Source organism: Xylaria bambusicola (assembly GCF_022495145.1).
Source record: "Xylaria bambusicola strain CBS 139988 unplaced genomic scaffold F5B22scaffold_2, whole genome shotgun sequence".
Lineage (NCBI taxonomy): Eukaryota > Fungi > Ascomycota > Sordariomycetes > Xylariales > Xylariaceae > Xylaria > Xylaria bambusicola.
The window spans coordinates 264,093-278,474 of record NW_025953555.1 but is presented as its reverse complement, the minus strand read 5'-3'; the positions used below and the strand labels follow the sequence as shown (position 1 = coordinate 278,474).

General features: G+C 50.4%; 3 protein-coding genes across 3 annotated transcripts; 1 reads left to right on the top strand and 2 right to left on the bottom strand.

Moving 5' to 3' along the window:
• Positions 1 to 182: 182 nt before the first annotated feature.
• Positions 183 to 3,998, top strand: F5B22DRAFT_147340 (fungal-specific transcription factor domain-containing protein). Its single transcript, XM_047969110.1, has 2 exons — positions 183 to 3,679; positions 3,729 to 3,998. The coding sequence occupies exons 1-2, from the start codon at positions 265 to 267 to the stop codon at positions 3,812 to 3,814; spliced, it is 3,501 nt and encodes a 1,166-aa protein (XP_047835585.1). The 5' UTR covers positions 183 to 264; the 3' UTR covers positions 3,815 to 3,998.
• Positions 3,999 to 5,057: 1,059 nt separating this feature from the next.
• F5B22DRAFT_584853 (uncharacterized protein) lies at positions 5,058 to 9,500 on the bottom strand. The gene is made up of 5 exons (XM_047973461.1): positions 9,119 to 9,500; positions 7,502 to 8,939; positions 6,895 to 7,345; positions 6,531 to 6,816; positions 5,058 to 6,477 (listed from the first exon to the last, which is right to left on the bottom strand). Exons 1-5 carry the CDS (start codon positions 9,331 to 9,333, stop codon positions 5,412 to 5,414), a joined length of 3,456 nt encoding a protein of 1,151 aa, XP_047835584.1. The 5' UTR covers positions 9,334 to 9,500; the 3' UTR covers positions 5,058 to 5,411.
• A 3,203-nt stretch (positions 9,501 to 12,703) lies between these two features.
• On the bottom strand, positions 12,704 to 14,265 carry F5B22DRAFT_147694 (dehydrogenase-like protein). Its single transcript, XM_047969112.1, has 4 exons — positions 14,008 to 14,265; positions 13,673 to 13,947; positions 13,077 to 13,615; positions 12,704 to 12,980 (listed from the first exon to the last, which is right to left on the bottom strand). Exons 1-4 carry the CDS (start codon positions 14,057 to 14,059, stop codon positions 12,794 to 12,796), a joined length of 1,053 nt encoding a protein of 350 aa, XP_047835583.1. The 5' UTR covers positions 14,060 to 14,265; the 3' UTR covers positions 12,704 to 12,793.
• Positions 14,266 to 14,382: the final 117 nt, after the last annotated feature.

Here is a 14,382-nt window from a genome sequence, read left to right as displayed (position 1 = left end):
CAAGTGGGAGACCAAGAGAAAGAGGGAGAGGCAGAGGCAGATTGGACCGCCCCCCTTTCTGCCCCTCCATCCCTCCATCTCAGCTCCCCTCCTCAGTTGATACCTATCGATCTGAAATCCATAACACAACTCCATCATTCCATCCATTACATTGACCCATCCCCTCTATTTACGTCTCCTGTCCCTGATTGTCACTGATTAGGCTAGTGGAGAGCCTGCGACACATGGGATTCATAACCTTCTCATTCGTGGTGATTACTGACAATGACTGCCAATGCTCCAGCATCCACCATTACCGTGAATACGACCACCAAAGCTCCCACGCCTGCTTCTGCGCCCCCGCCCTTTCCACCACCCAAGACCGACAAGCCGCGCCCTCATGTTTGCGCTACTTGTCAACGCTCCTTCGCACGCCTCGAGCATCTGAAGCGACATGAGCGTTCCCATACCAAGGAGAAGCCTTTCGAGTGTCCCGAATGCACGAGATGCTTTGCCCGCCGGGATTTACTGCTGCGTCACCAGCAGAAGCTTCACCAGTCGACAACCCCTTCCTCGCGCCCGAGAAATCGACGAGAGAGCACTAGCAGTACCGCTACTGCCCAAAGCCGCGCTCGAAAGAACAGCGTCGCCGGGACAAATGTTGCTGCTACCACCGCTTCTGCTGCCAATAATGGCTCGATGCGCCCGCGGGCAAATACCATCAGCCACGTCGACCCGAATCATGTACAGATGATCGCTGCTGCGAACGCTTCCGTGGCTCGGAGCCAGCACATGCCTGCCGCCCACCATAACCGTCATCAGAGCCTGGCCAGCTTGCCTATCCAGAACATGGACCACCCGTTCGCAGGCATGTCCTCCGTCATGGGCCATCGCGGCATGGGCCATGGCCTACCCAAGCTTGAGACCCACGGGATGCATACTATGGACTTCAATGCCGGTTTGCGTACAGCACCGCCATTGCCGTTTCCAAACGAGTTTGATTTTGAGCAGCTTCTGTTCGGCCAACCAGGCTCAACCATAAACCCAAATGCACTACATTATACCGAGTCTCCTCACTCCATGTCGATAGATCCGACCTCGCCGTTTGGAAATGGTATGACGGATATGTCAGCTAGCCAACATGTCGATGATAGTTTTGACTGGCTCACTGGATTCGAGCATACTATGTCCTTCAATACCAACCAACATGAGAATGCCATTGGCGGATCCTCTCCTTCCGCAATGAGCACGACGAGCCAAAGTGGTATCAGCGACGTTATGCTCGATGGTTCTAACAACACGACTATGCCGGCTGCTACGAGTTCCATATGGCAGCCTGCGCTCATGGGACCTCCTCAAGCTGGAAATCCATTTTCTCTGGACGGTCTCAGCGGGGTTTTCCCAGACTTGTTAAACGGTGCTCCCGTATCCCCCCAACCTTCGAACCAAAAGACGATGAATGATGTTTATTTCTCTACACCGCCCTCTACTATGAGCTCGTTGAGCCCTTCGGTTATGCCGGGGCTGACAACTCAAAATATGAATCAGGCCCTGAATTTTGGTCCCAGCCGGGAGACTGTAACATCCGTGGGTGGTGGTCACCAATCCCACTCACCGGTGGCAACAATCACCGATGCCACACGGAGTGCCATACTTAGCGCTCTCTCTCAGTGTACAGTCATGAACAACAATCGAAGATATTCTTTCACTTCCCCCAACTCACCTTTGTCCCCCCAAGTTCAACCCTGCTCAGATAGTATGGCCGACATCGCTAAAAACCTGCCAAGCACCCAAGATCTACAGCGATATGTCGGCAGCTATCTTCAATATTGCCACCCGCATTTACCATTCCTACACATTCCTACATTGTCTTTTGATATGCCACCCGCTCCAAGTGGGCGAGCCGGTATCACTGGTGGCAGTGGGTGTCTGATTTTGTCCATGGCCGCAATTGGTGCGCTGTATGAGCTCGAGCGACCTCAGTCTAGAGAATTGTTCGAGATGGCCAAGAAGATGATCCAGTTATATCTCGAGGAACGACGAAAGGCCGATATGCGCAAGGCTGATTTCCGACGAACGCCTGCATCTGATCAGGGTACACACGGATCTGACTCCTTCGTGCACACTCCATTGTGGCTCGTCCAGGCCATGTTACTCAACGTTGTATATGGCCATAACTGCGGTGATAAGATCGCCAATGACATTGCCTCTACTCACTCTGCCGCGCTAGTAAGCTTAGCCCAGGCAGCTGGTCTGCTGCGACCCTTGCAACTGGATTCTCCAGAACTTCGTGAAGTCCAAGCGAATGATGCAGAGGGGAACTGGAACAGCGGCGTAAAATCCGAAACGGAAGAACAAGCAGAATGGCTGCGATGGAAGACTATGGAGGAACGCAAGCGAACACTCTATATCATCTTCATACTATCAAGTCTTTTAGTGACAGCCTACAATCATCCTCCCGCACTAACTAACTCAGAAATCTTGCTTGATCTGCCTTGCGATGAAGAGTTCTTTGCTGCGGAGAGTGCGGCAGCATTCCAACTTAAGGGCGGCGCTCGAGCTGCCAATCATAACCGGATGACATTCCATGAAGCATTGGGGGAATTACTGCTCACTAACGAGAAACAGCAGAAACTCGCTTTCAGCAACAGCCAACCATTTGGACCTACCGTCAACCTCCACGACATATCAAAGAGCGAGCTGAAACCAAGCACGCTCGGTTGCTTGGTCCTGATCAATGCATTGCACAATTACATTTGGGAAACCCGACAGCGCCATCATAACAAGGTCTGGACGAATGAAGAAACCGATAAAATGCACCGTCATATCGAGCCTGCCTTAAAGGCATGGCAGTCTGCTTGGGCTAGTAATCCACATCATAGCTTGGAAAGGCCAAATCCTTTCGGCATGGGCCCATTGTCAGCTGATGCTATCCCTCTCCTTGATCTAGCCTACGTTCGCCTCTTTGTAAATATGGCGCGGACGAAAGAAAAGTTCTGGCAGCGCGACTGGGAAGGTCTGGCTGAAGAGCTGTCACGTGGAGCAGAGATCATTCAACATGCTGAACATTCTCCCGCATCCAACGCTGAGTCGATAACCGATCCATCAGATGCATCAGCTACCAGCTCTGTTTTTGTTGACTCGCCACCTACTCAATCCTCCTCGCCCGAGTTCTCTGCCGTTAAATTCCCTTCTGCCTTGCCAACACAGCCACAATCGCAATCCCCAAGTTCTAGCCGGATCGTCTCACGCCGAGAGAAGCACTTGCGCAAGGCTGCGTTTTACGCCGCCGATTCACTTTCCATGTCCGATAAGCTAGGGGTAACATTTGCAGAGTTCACTAGTCGAGAACTCCCTGTCCAATCAGCCATGTGTTCTTTTGACTGTGCTCAGGTTCTTGCCGAGTGGATCTCAACTCTCCAAGACCGTGTGGGTAGATACGTGGGTATACTTGGGAAGGATGACGTTGATGTGACTGCAATACCTGCTGTGATGCTTCTAGAGGAGGAAGACATAAAACTCATTGTCAAAATCCAAGAGCTACTGGCAAGTGCTGAGATGAAGCTGGGTATTGACTTGGTGAATGGTACTGCAAACGGGGCGTTTGATCCTCAGTTACAACTCGACGTAATGGGCGGTTATGCTGCCAAGATTCTACGTGTTACGGCCTACATGCTAGATAAGTCGGCCGTATGGCCAGGTAAGCTGACCCACTGTGTTTTGGCTCAACGATGCTAAATGCCTTTCAGTTCTCAATCTCATGGCACGCTGCCTCGAGACACATGCGACGTTGGCGCGAAGCAGGGCCGAAAAGTCAGTCTTAGCTACTGAGTAGAGAATGAGGGAACAAGCCTCTTGTAATCCCCTGCTAAATGAGCCCCGCCGCCGCCATCAACATCAAGTGCGTGCCGTAATGGGAATCGAGCAACCTGCTCTTTGGCTGCTACAATATGCTGCGCAGTGACTTCCGCGCAGTCGCCTGGGCAGTCGATTGGCCGAATATCAACTTGCTCGGCTCCTCTAGGTGTTGGTCTGCTAGCTCTGCACAATTGAATTTCAACCGCTCTCGATGAAGAATGCGGGTTTTCATCAACTTTTAAACTAGGACAACAGACGGCCTCTTTTCATGATGGGTACCCTTAGCCAAGCTAGGGTACCCGATCATATAAGGTTTTTCTTCGTTCGGCGTCGTCTTGCAGCATTCTAGCATTGGTTGCATTTTATTTTGCCTTGCGTTATCTGTTTAACGTAGTACCCTCTGAAAGCGATGCTTATAAATTCTAGTGACGAGGATATCACGACTGGCTGTGGACTGGACGAGCTATGTTTTGAACGAATCAATGATTCGCTGTCTTGATGTGAAGTATCATTTTGCGAGAGCCGAATGATTCTAGATGGAATCCCAACCGAAGTGGAAGATACGATACTGTAAGAATCTGCAGCCTTTTGGTGTCCCAGGCGCCTTAAACCCCAATTCACACATTGCTTTTCCGAGCTCGAGTTGAATTGGGATGTCGGACAGCCGTTGGAAGGGAGGAAAATGAATGAATATGAGAGGCATTGGAGGCATTGTACATGGTGTCTTCCGTTATTATGGCCGGGAGTTTTTGGCGCGAGATCCAAATGACGTGAGGATGGAGCGGACACACAAGGACCAGTGACTTTCTCACGGTGCCTCAATCGGCACATGGATCATCACGGTGGTTGGAGGGCCGATAACGAATCTGAATTACCCAGATCAGCTGACCAACTGGGTAGCTAGATTCAGAAACGGAACAGCCTCAGCGGTGTTTAACCGATTTATGGGCAACGCAGGGAAAGGAACAGGATTCCGTTTCCTTCCGCAGCTACTGCGGGACCTCTTTATAGATAGGGTAAGGAGTGTTCTTCACGTGTCACTCTGGATATCAAAAGGGGGTTTTTGCAACACGATTAGGGGGAATCAAAAACAAGCAGCAAAGCTCGTTGGTGTATCTTGAAGTCCTGCACGGCTGTTTGAATTGCGCCCATTTGATACAAAGGCGCAGATTATACCTTCCAAGTAGCATAAGTAGCCAAAGGAAATGATGTTCATGAACAGTTGATGATTTGTCTGTTGTCCTCTTCGTCGGGGTCTACGTGTTATCTGAAATTCATCTTATCTGAGTGCTGTGTACCGGGATATTTTGTCGTTACCAAGAAGTTACATACAGTTCGCCGCCGCCCCAAACAAAATAAATAAATAAGATGGGTACATATAGATTACACACTCATTTCCCCGAGTTTACCTGACCTGGCAAGAGCTAACACCTAACAAACGTACTGCTAAAAGCTGCGATCGTAAGTAATACTTTTGAGGTCTCCGGGTCATTATAGAAGATGAACATGAAATTAAAGCAGCTGTTGTCGGGCGCCCAAAACCTACCTGGGCCATCAATCAATCAATCAATCCATCAATCCATCTTGCCCTTCTCTAGATCATTGCTGCTGCTGCCGCCGCCGCCGCCGCCGAGGATACTAGCCCCCGAAGTGCTCGTGCTCGCGCTGTTCGAGGTGACGCAGTAGCTGAAGTCGACGACGCCGACGAGCTTGCTGACGCTCTCGACGAGGCCCTCGAGATCGTCGCACACGAGGGTGCTGCACACTTGCAACACGGCGAACTCGGCGTACCCGGCCTGCGTCATGTTGCGCGCGTCGAGGAGGCTCGTGGCGGCTGGCGCGATGGTGTTGATGCCCGAGGAGGAGGAGGAGGAGGAGTCGCTTTCACTTTGGCTTCCGCTTCCGCTGCTGCTGTCTTCTTCTGCGCTGGGCATTGTCGCGCAGAGGGTCTCGAGCTGGCGCGTGAGTTCGTAGGGTCGGGGCACTTTCAGATGCGGCGGGATGGAGTGCCCGGACTGCAGGGCGTTCGAGAGCAGCGTCAACGTGCTGATGATGCTGTGCTGCGTGGGCGAGATGTCCGCGAGTAGCACCGCTAGCGCATCCCGCCACGAGCGGGCGTTGGCGCCGTCGCATCTGTGGCCCCCGGCCGACTTGGAGTCTGGGGCCGCTGCGTCCAGGGCGTCCGTGAGCGTCATACCCGCTGTGCCCTTGCCCCCGCCGCCAATGGTGTAGGACAGCAGCGTCAGATACGAGTTGATGCGCGACGCTCGGAGGATTATGTCCTCGTACAGGTCGCGCGGGAATTTGCCGCCGACTGTGGGCTCCCACTTCTGGAAATCCGCGTGCTGCTTCAACGAGGGCAGGAGCAACATCAGCTTACCGAACAGGCGAGTGCGATGTTTCGCGAGCTGGTGGGCTGGGGTGCCTTTTACGTTGCGGTCGCCGCCTGTGCCATTGAGCTTGCTCTTGAGCGTCCCGTTAATGACGCTGAAGTAATTGGCGAGCAGGTACAAGGTGACCGCGAGGTCGCGGCGTAGCCACGTCCGTTCGGTCACGGGAGATGGGAAAATGGTCCAGAAAAAAGCGACCAAACAGCCAGCCGCGACAATCGCCAGTCGATATGGCGCAAGTTCGTATATCCTGTCAAGGGGTTAGTATATGGACAGATAGCTAAGCGGGTTGCTATGGCCTACGGATAGAATGGCTGCCCTGTTGACTCGGACGCTGCTATACCAATTTTCACCACTTGCAATTCATATCCGATAATCAGAACTTGTGTTATCATGCAGAGCACGACAGCGGGTGTCAACTGTGGGAACTTGATTAGGAAATAGAGGGACAGAGCTTGGAACAGATACATGAACACAAATATGCCCGGGACCTTCTCATCAACGATGTACCAAGTGATTAGTGTGAGTACGACGGCAACAAGAGTCCCGCCAATTCGGCAAAGGAAGCCGAAAATTGATTGCCCCGAAGCTACAGACAAGTGTTGTTGTTAGTATATATGATATGTGTTGGGGCTTATAAATGAGAAGAACAAGGGGCACAACGAACTTTGTGTCATCCCGATAGCTATGATAATCATAGCCCATACAAGTCTTTGCTCTTGGAAGAACACATGCGTATTTTCGAGAAAGGCGACGATTCCAATAGTCAAGGTAGCACAAGCACAACGGAATCCAAACGCCGATTCCTCGGACGAAAAGAACCTCGAGACGGCACGCAAGGCATTGCCTGCGTGCTGCCAGGCGTTCGTCGGCGGTAAGTGCTCCGGATCCCGCTTGTGGGCAAAGCTATCGCCCATGTAGATGATGGCCATACCCCTCTCGAACAAGTCCGCGTCGTTCTCCTGGCCTTTGTCTTCGTCGCTGAAGACGCTCGAGATCCACTTCCGGAGCACCCTCGGTTTGGGGACCATCAGTCGTTTGGATGACATCGTGCCGTCGGCTACTTTGGAGTCTGCGAACTGGACAAATCGTAGAACTCCATCGCCGGCTGCTTCCATCTGCACTACGTCAGTATTGTTTTTAACGAAGATGTACTGAAACGCGCTGTTTTCACAATTCGGTGTTGAATTTACCCCGGAGCCTTGCATAGGTCGGCGGAGCGTGGGGTTTGCTCTACTCTTTGAGATACGCGTATAAACTTAACAAATTCTTACCAGAGTCTCAATGTATAGTAGAACGTAGAGTTGTTCTTGATCCCTGTGATGGCGAGCAGCCATTGGGAATGATACGCTGGTGACCCGTTGAAGCGACGAGCCACTTGTCAAGAGACCCTTTTCTTTGGCCCAGGTATGCAGAATTGAGGTTCGAATATCGCGGAAGCATTGAATTTTCTTTTTGAGGGCTTCTTCGAACCCCGGATCACCGGGTTGAATAAGGTCACCTCTTGACTCGCAATCACCATGCATGGCGGATCCATCGGTGTTGTGCTTGTTATTCTTGGATGGCTTGGGGCGAGGAAGGAGTTCCAGTAGCACTCCGGCATGCTGTAGTCCCTCTGAGATGGCAGTGGAAAGCTTCTCGAATGGTTCATGAAGTTGCTTCATGACTTCGTTCCAAACCCTTTTGTCTTCCATCTTCTCAGCAAGAACGTCTAGGGGCGTCTCGGAGTCGGTAATCCACCCACGTTTCTCGGCCAGCCGCTGGAAGATATCAATCACAGTACCAATGCCGTGAATCGGGATCACGACACCTCGACAGAGTTCCAAGATTGTACTTAAGTCCTTAGGCGGTAATTTGGCCCACGCTATGTCTCTTTTAGCAAATGGCATATCTGCGTGAATCTTACTCGTCAGGAGCCTCAATTTGAACATAGTTTCTTTAATAGCCTTTCCCTCGGCAGTTGACTTGGACTCAGGCTGCGCCTTGTGCTTCTTTTGCTTTTTCTTGCTCTTTGCTTCCTTGTCGATTTTTGAGCTGTCCGAAGTGCTTTCAGAATCGGCACTCAGATGCGTCGCGGCGCAGATATCAGCCGGAACAGCAAACATGTCCTCTCTTTCCAGGCTCTGCAGATACGCCTTCTCTTGCTTCACAGCCCCCTGGAGGAGCTTGAGGAGACCGCCGATCTGGGCGGTTGAGACGGCACGGCTTGGGACTGGAAGCACTAATAAACAAATAGCGGTTGCGATAGCAAAGCCGGTTAGCATTGCAGTCAACAATCGTCGGACGATAGCCTCGAAGGCGGCATTGCTAGTGATCTGTGGGCTGAAAGTGCACAGAATATTTGTCATAATCGAGTAGACAATGCTCGGTATGTTCAGATTTGGGTACTTTGCACGAAGCGTATTCACAATCCATATATTGGCGAACAGCCACACGGCAGACACGGCCGATTGGCTCGAGTTGTAAGCTGCCGGTACGGTCTCCGTGTGGAGGCGCGCTTGCAAGGACGACCACAGGATTAGGAGCGCGACAGCAGATCCAATGCCCAGGAATAGCAGATTCAGAATCAACGTCTGTACAAACTTTCCGCGAGGAAGCGCACTGAGCGAGAGCACGGCGATGACGGCTACCAGGTATCCAAAAGTTGAGAATTCCTGAGCCACAGCGTCGGACTGGTATATGGCCAATCCGACGACGGGAGCAAGTGCGCCTCTGCCATGATGTTGTCAGTGCTGATGCTAAGTAGACATGTGTGTTGAATTTACTGGCGGCATTTTTGTAGATATCTACATCCGCGTAGGTAGGCATCAATGGCCAAGTTTACTCTATATCTAGCACATGATGCTGATGCTGATGATGAGATGGGAACAAAACTAGAGATAATGTCTTACTTGAACATGGCGATCAGGGTAGGGACGTCGAGGCCCAACTTGGTCACGAGTCCCATGATGAGACCCGGTTTTGGCTGGGGTTGGGGCTGTGACTGTAACTGTGGAGGAGGCGCTTGGCTGACGTTTGGTTTGCCATCCTTTTCCCTCTCATCATCGTCCATGTCGACGCGTTTCGGAATGATGTCATCCTGTTGCCCAGGCGAGCTGTCGGCCATTGTGGATTATTCGCAGGTGGCTAGATATCGCACGCGCGTCTCGGAGAGAACAAGAGCAGCGAAAGAAATGGGCGGATAATCAAACAAATACCGTCTGCATTTACGAATCGAATTGGATTAACCTTGGATTGGTTTTGATTGGAGAGTCCTGCAGTACATGGGAGCGGCCCCGCCACCAAAACCAACAACGAAGATCAATTCATATTTTCATATCTCATATCTGCATAGTAACAATTAGCGCATACTAAAGTATACTGTGCATACATTCCGTTATTTTAAATTTAGCACTTATTTATTTGACTTGAGGAGAGTGGACCTAAGTACAGTAGGTAGATGAGTGTGTAGATTTGCAAACCAAGGGGCCTATACGCTACCTAACTCATCCTGCGTTGGCTACAGCAAAAAAAAAAACTAAAAAAAACTCTGCATCGGCAAAGGACATACAGGATGTTACAAAAGCAGTATGTTGATACGATTCCCTCTCTACCTACTTTGTTTGTAACCCTCAGTGAAATTACCGGTGCTGCTTCGGGGCTGGCACGCGCCCATCTATCCCCTTCGCCACTACGAAGTAAGTAAGGCCATGGCCATGGCCATGACTAAGAACCCAACAACCATCACCAATCAGCCCTACATGACAATCCCCTGTATCCTTGGGGAGTCCCTCCTGATCGATTTAGAGCCTCGGAACAGCCGATACCAAATTCAACGACATACGCAGTATACATACAGTACCTAGGTAGTATATACTATGGAACCTACTCCTCCTCCACTCAAAGTCCACCCTTGCAACACTTAGGATGCTCTTATTGATGTACCGGTATTTGGCATCCTACCTCGCATTCAATCACCTCCCGAGTGCCAAGTTGCTGATTAGTCTTTGCTTTTTCTCCCCTTTGTGGCAGCTTGGCCACCAGTATAATCGCAGATATCAATCATATCATGATACGAGACCCGTGCATTGTCTTGGCAATCTTCCATTGGACTGTTAGGTGGAAAGAGGAGGTGAGGAGGGGTAGTGGCTGCTACCGCCTTTGCGATGGAAATGCATGAGTGACTGTTTAGATTACCTACCTAGTAGTGAAACGGCCGAGGCATATCTAGGTAGTAAACTAACTCAAGAATCCTAGTGTGGAAATGACCAAGTATGACTTCGAAGAGTCTATTCAAGGAGTGCTGGCATACATATTTAGGACATTTATGTCATGACTGCCTGAAATCATCACAGGCGAGTAGCAGAGACAATTAAGTATACTTGAGACTTGAGTTCGATTTATTTTGGTATTCTGGAGGCCTGCGTTGGAATCTAGGCCCATTGAACTTAGCACAAGCAACGAAACTTTGCCAAATCATAATAGCGGTGTGGCGCAAATGCCAAATACTTACAGGTCACCAAGTTCTCTATTCATCAATGCTCTGGTTATCATCGACACTTGTATTGCATAGTCCTACAAGGACAGGCGTTTTCATCCGACAGACTCGATACTTGACGAACCAACTTAATGCGTAGTAGTAACGTAGGAATTTCGTTTCTTGTCGCGAGAGCATCTGATCAGGTCCCGAGACACGATCTGTGCCCGATGAATCAAAAATGATACAGAAAGGCAAAGCACGAAGGAGGAAAGGATCTCACGGACTTTAACCCTCTTGACGCATGATACTCTGAGGTCAAGACAGGACATGGCTGTCGACTCGAGGTCCAGGGACGCAGCCATTTCCCTGTGAGGAACGATGTACCCAACTTGAGCGAGCGAGTGTGTAGAGTCTCGTGTTGATACGCAGAAGGCGGCTAAAAGGTATGGCTACACGCATTTTTTGGGTTAGACTGCTCTCCTCTTGACTGTTCCGTCCCGCGTGCTCTCTTTCGCCCAGGCTCTACTTCATGAGTCGGCTCCTTTGCGTCTTCAGGGACCTTTTGGAGATCATATAGTAGATAACCCGGAACCATAGTTAGTATATCCTATATAGGGGAAGTCGGCGGCCATCTAAGCGATTCGTTATCCATAATGCCGAGATGCCTGAGATCAATTGATAGCATAGTTCTACGACCAGATGCCTTGCTCAGTTCAAGGCAAACGGATATAAAATAATGAAAGAACTTACTTCTTGTGATGCTTGTGTAATATCGTGTTGCCTTCTTGAGGAGCTACTGCGGGTAGAGGCTGTTTGTGAACGAGCCTTTCTAGGTGTTCCCTGTCCCTGTCACGGTTTGAATAGCTAAGAGTGTCAAGAATAAGAATGTGCTCTTCTCTAGCGGTGGTCGGAGACTAGTCCGGTGTTAGTCCGTATGGTGTATTACATTACATTGATTTGATGATTGATAAAGTGGCTGCGGAACTCAGGACTGTAGGGTACCTGCAAAATGAAGCAAGATCATGCGCTAATTTAGGCGACCGTCAACGACGGAATGTATGTGTAAATATAGGGTACGACAGGTGTATAAGCATCTCGTAGAGAGGAGCCACAAATTTGGAAGTGAGTAGTTGCGGGATTGGGTGGGTATAAAGATAGATTGAGGATAGAATTGTAGATCCAGAACCAAAAACGAGTGAGCCCAAACGTAATGAGACATGAAACAGCGAATATTAATTCGACCTACCTTTTCGAGTGCCATTAGCCTGAATGGTATGTTGGCGGGTCGAACGTGTGAGATGATGATTGATGAGGTAGAGACTCGTTGACAATTTGGAAATAAGCGTGCAGCTGAGAAGCTCGATATCACTAAAAAGTTGAATAAGAGCAAGCAAGGTACAGAACCATCTACTCAGGAACCGAAACATTAAAAGGAGAAGTGGGCACATAACTGCTGAGCTGGAAGTGGAAGTTGAAGTGAAGGGTGGAAGAGGAGTTGGAGGAGGCGAATGTAGAAGAGAGATTAGAAGTGGCGTGAATATGACAAGATGACTGAGGTATAATACTTAGGTACTTAAATATAGCTTGGCAAGAACATGAGAAAGCCAGGGAATACAGTGACAGTATAGATGCTCAGGAGGTTGAAGTACGAGAACTGTTTGCCTTAGTGCTCAAGTGCCACTCAATATATAGGGGCTTGATAAGAAGGGCGAAAACTTAACTCAAATCGATAAGAGTCGAAGACGATGAGTATAGATACGCCGACTCTATGAGGGAAAAGTATAGTAGAGAGTCTTCCATAACAGGCAACAGACAGTGTCACGACGGACCAACAGCCACTTCTTTCGGTAGGTTTTTAACCAAGATAGATATATCCGACGCAAACACTCGGGCCCGAATAGGGTCAGAGTATGCGGAAAGGTACACATAGTTATATATAGCTAAGTATACTTTGAGGCAGGGGGGTGCACAATCAGACACACCAATGCATACTAAAGCCGAATGGATAGTTTCACTCTTTTTTTCATTCATTATCCTAAAGGTATCGCTTCTAAGCCAAAATGATCCGGAATATCCCCTAAACCAAAACTAGACTTATATGATACACTTAGCAGCTGGTGTCGACGACATATCGTCCGGCGATCTTTCCAGCCTCCATTAGGTCGAAGACTTCTTGCAGCTTGCTGAGGCCGACAACCTTGTAGGGGGCCTTGATGAGGCCGCGTCGGAAGAACTCGATGGCCTCGGCAGTGTCTTGGCGGTTACCGACATAGCTACCCTTGATGTTGATCATGCTATTTTCGTGTGTCAGTCAATCTGGTCCCTTGCAGTGCCGAGATGTCGTTGGGGGGATGCGGGGAAAGGGGGTTAAGGTTGGGGAAACAACATACCGAGTGACGGTGTCAAAGACGGAGGCACGGAAGAAAGCGTTGGCGGGAAGACCAATGCAGACAATGGTACCCTTGGGGCGGACGTATTCGGCGGCCTGCTGGAAGGGCTTCTCGTTGACAGCGAGCAGGAGGACAGCCTCGGGACCATAGCCCTCAGGGGTAACCTTCTTGACGTCCTCGACAATGTTCTTGCTGGTCATGAAGTCGACGTAGGCAACGGCACCAAGCTCCTTGCACATCTTCTCCTTCTCGGCACCACCGTCAATGGCGATGGGGTGGAGACCCATGGCGCGGGCGTACTGCACAGCCATGCTACCAAGACCACCACCAGCACCGACAATGGCGACGTACTCACCAGGGCGGGCACCTGACTCCTTAAGTCCCTTGTAGACGGTGATACCGGCGCATAGAATTGGGGAGATGGCCTCTAGGTCGCATTCCTTGGGTATCCTGGCGACGTGAGCCGCCTTGCCGATGCAGTACTGCTGGAAGCTGCCGTCGACTGTGTAACCAGAGAGGTCGGGGGTAGGGCAGAGAGGCTATATGATTTGTTAGTATATGCTCAGCCGTCTTCTCCAAGTCATCTGCAAACGTACCTCGTTGGCAGTTCGGCAGAAAGAGCACTGTAGGCACGATCCGTTCAACCACTTGATACCGGCGTAGTCGCCAACCTGGATGTCCTTGACGAGCTCGCCGCGGGCGACGACAACACCGGCACCCTCGTGGCCACCGACGAGAGGGATCTTGGTGTCCAAGGGCCAGTCACCCTTGATGGCGTGCAAGTCTGTGTGGCACACACCAGAGTACTTGATGTTGACTAGGACCTCATCGGGACCAGGCTTGGGAACAGGGATCTTCTTGTAGACGATGTCTGTGGGGGATGTTAGCGTAAGATTCTGGAAGAAGCTTGCAGGCATTTAGAAGGACATACTGCCGCCGGTCTTCTCGAGGACCTGGGCCCATTGCTCGGTTGGGACAGACATGATGGTTATTGAAGAAGGAGGAAGAAAAGAGGATTGTGTGTGAGTGTGTAATTGGAGAGTGGGTATCTTATTGTTGTGTGAATGATGATGATGATGGAGAGTCTTTTTTTCTTTCAATGTTACCGAGAAAGCATCAGGCTTATATACACTCGAAAGAGGGCATCATGAAGCGATGGACCTGGTCGAATTCAATAACAACCACACTAAAGGAATCATTACCCCTCACACCACTAAGCTGGTGGCTAGGCGTCCGACACAGGGTGACGATCACCATGTTGTCTTTCGCAGAGCATGGCTTGCCCGCCCCGCTACGGCGCACGCTG

Coding starts and splice junctions, on each gene's coding strand:
- F5B22DRAFT_147340 (XM_047969110.1), top strand. CDS start 265: ATGACTGCCAATGCTCCAGCATCCACCATTACCGTGAATACGACCACC. Junction 3,680..3,728: donor TAAGTCGGCCGTATGGCCAG/GTAAGCTGACCC, acceptor AATGCCTTTCAG/TTCTCAATCTCATGGCACGC.
- F5B22DRAFT_584853 (XM_047973461.1), bottom strand. CDS start 9,333: ATGGCCGACAGCTCGCCTGGGCAACAGGATGACATCATTCCGAAACGC. Junction 8,940..9,118: donor ACCCTGATCGCCATGTTCAA/GTAAGACATTAT, acceptor ACATCATGGCAG/AGGCGCACTTGCTCCCGTCG. Junction 6,817..6,894: donor AGCTATCGGGATGACACAAA/GTTCGTTGTGCC, acceptor ACTTGTCTGTAG/CTTCGGGGCAATCAATTTTC.
- F5B22DRAFT_147694 (XM_047969112.1), bottom strand. CDS start 14,059: ATGTCTGTCCCAACCGAGCAATGGGCCCAGGTCCTCGAGAAGACCGGC. Junction 13,616..13,672: donor TCTGCCGAACTGCCAACGAG/GTACGTTTGCAG, acceptor CAAATCATATAG/CCTCTCTGCCCTACCCCCGA. Junction 12,981..13,076: donor GTCTTTGACACCGTCACTCG/GTATGTTGTTTC, acceptor ACACGAAAATAG/CATGATCAACATCAAGGGTA.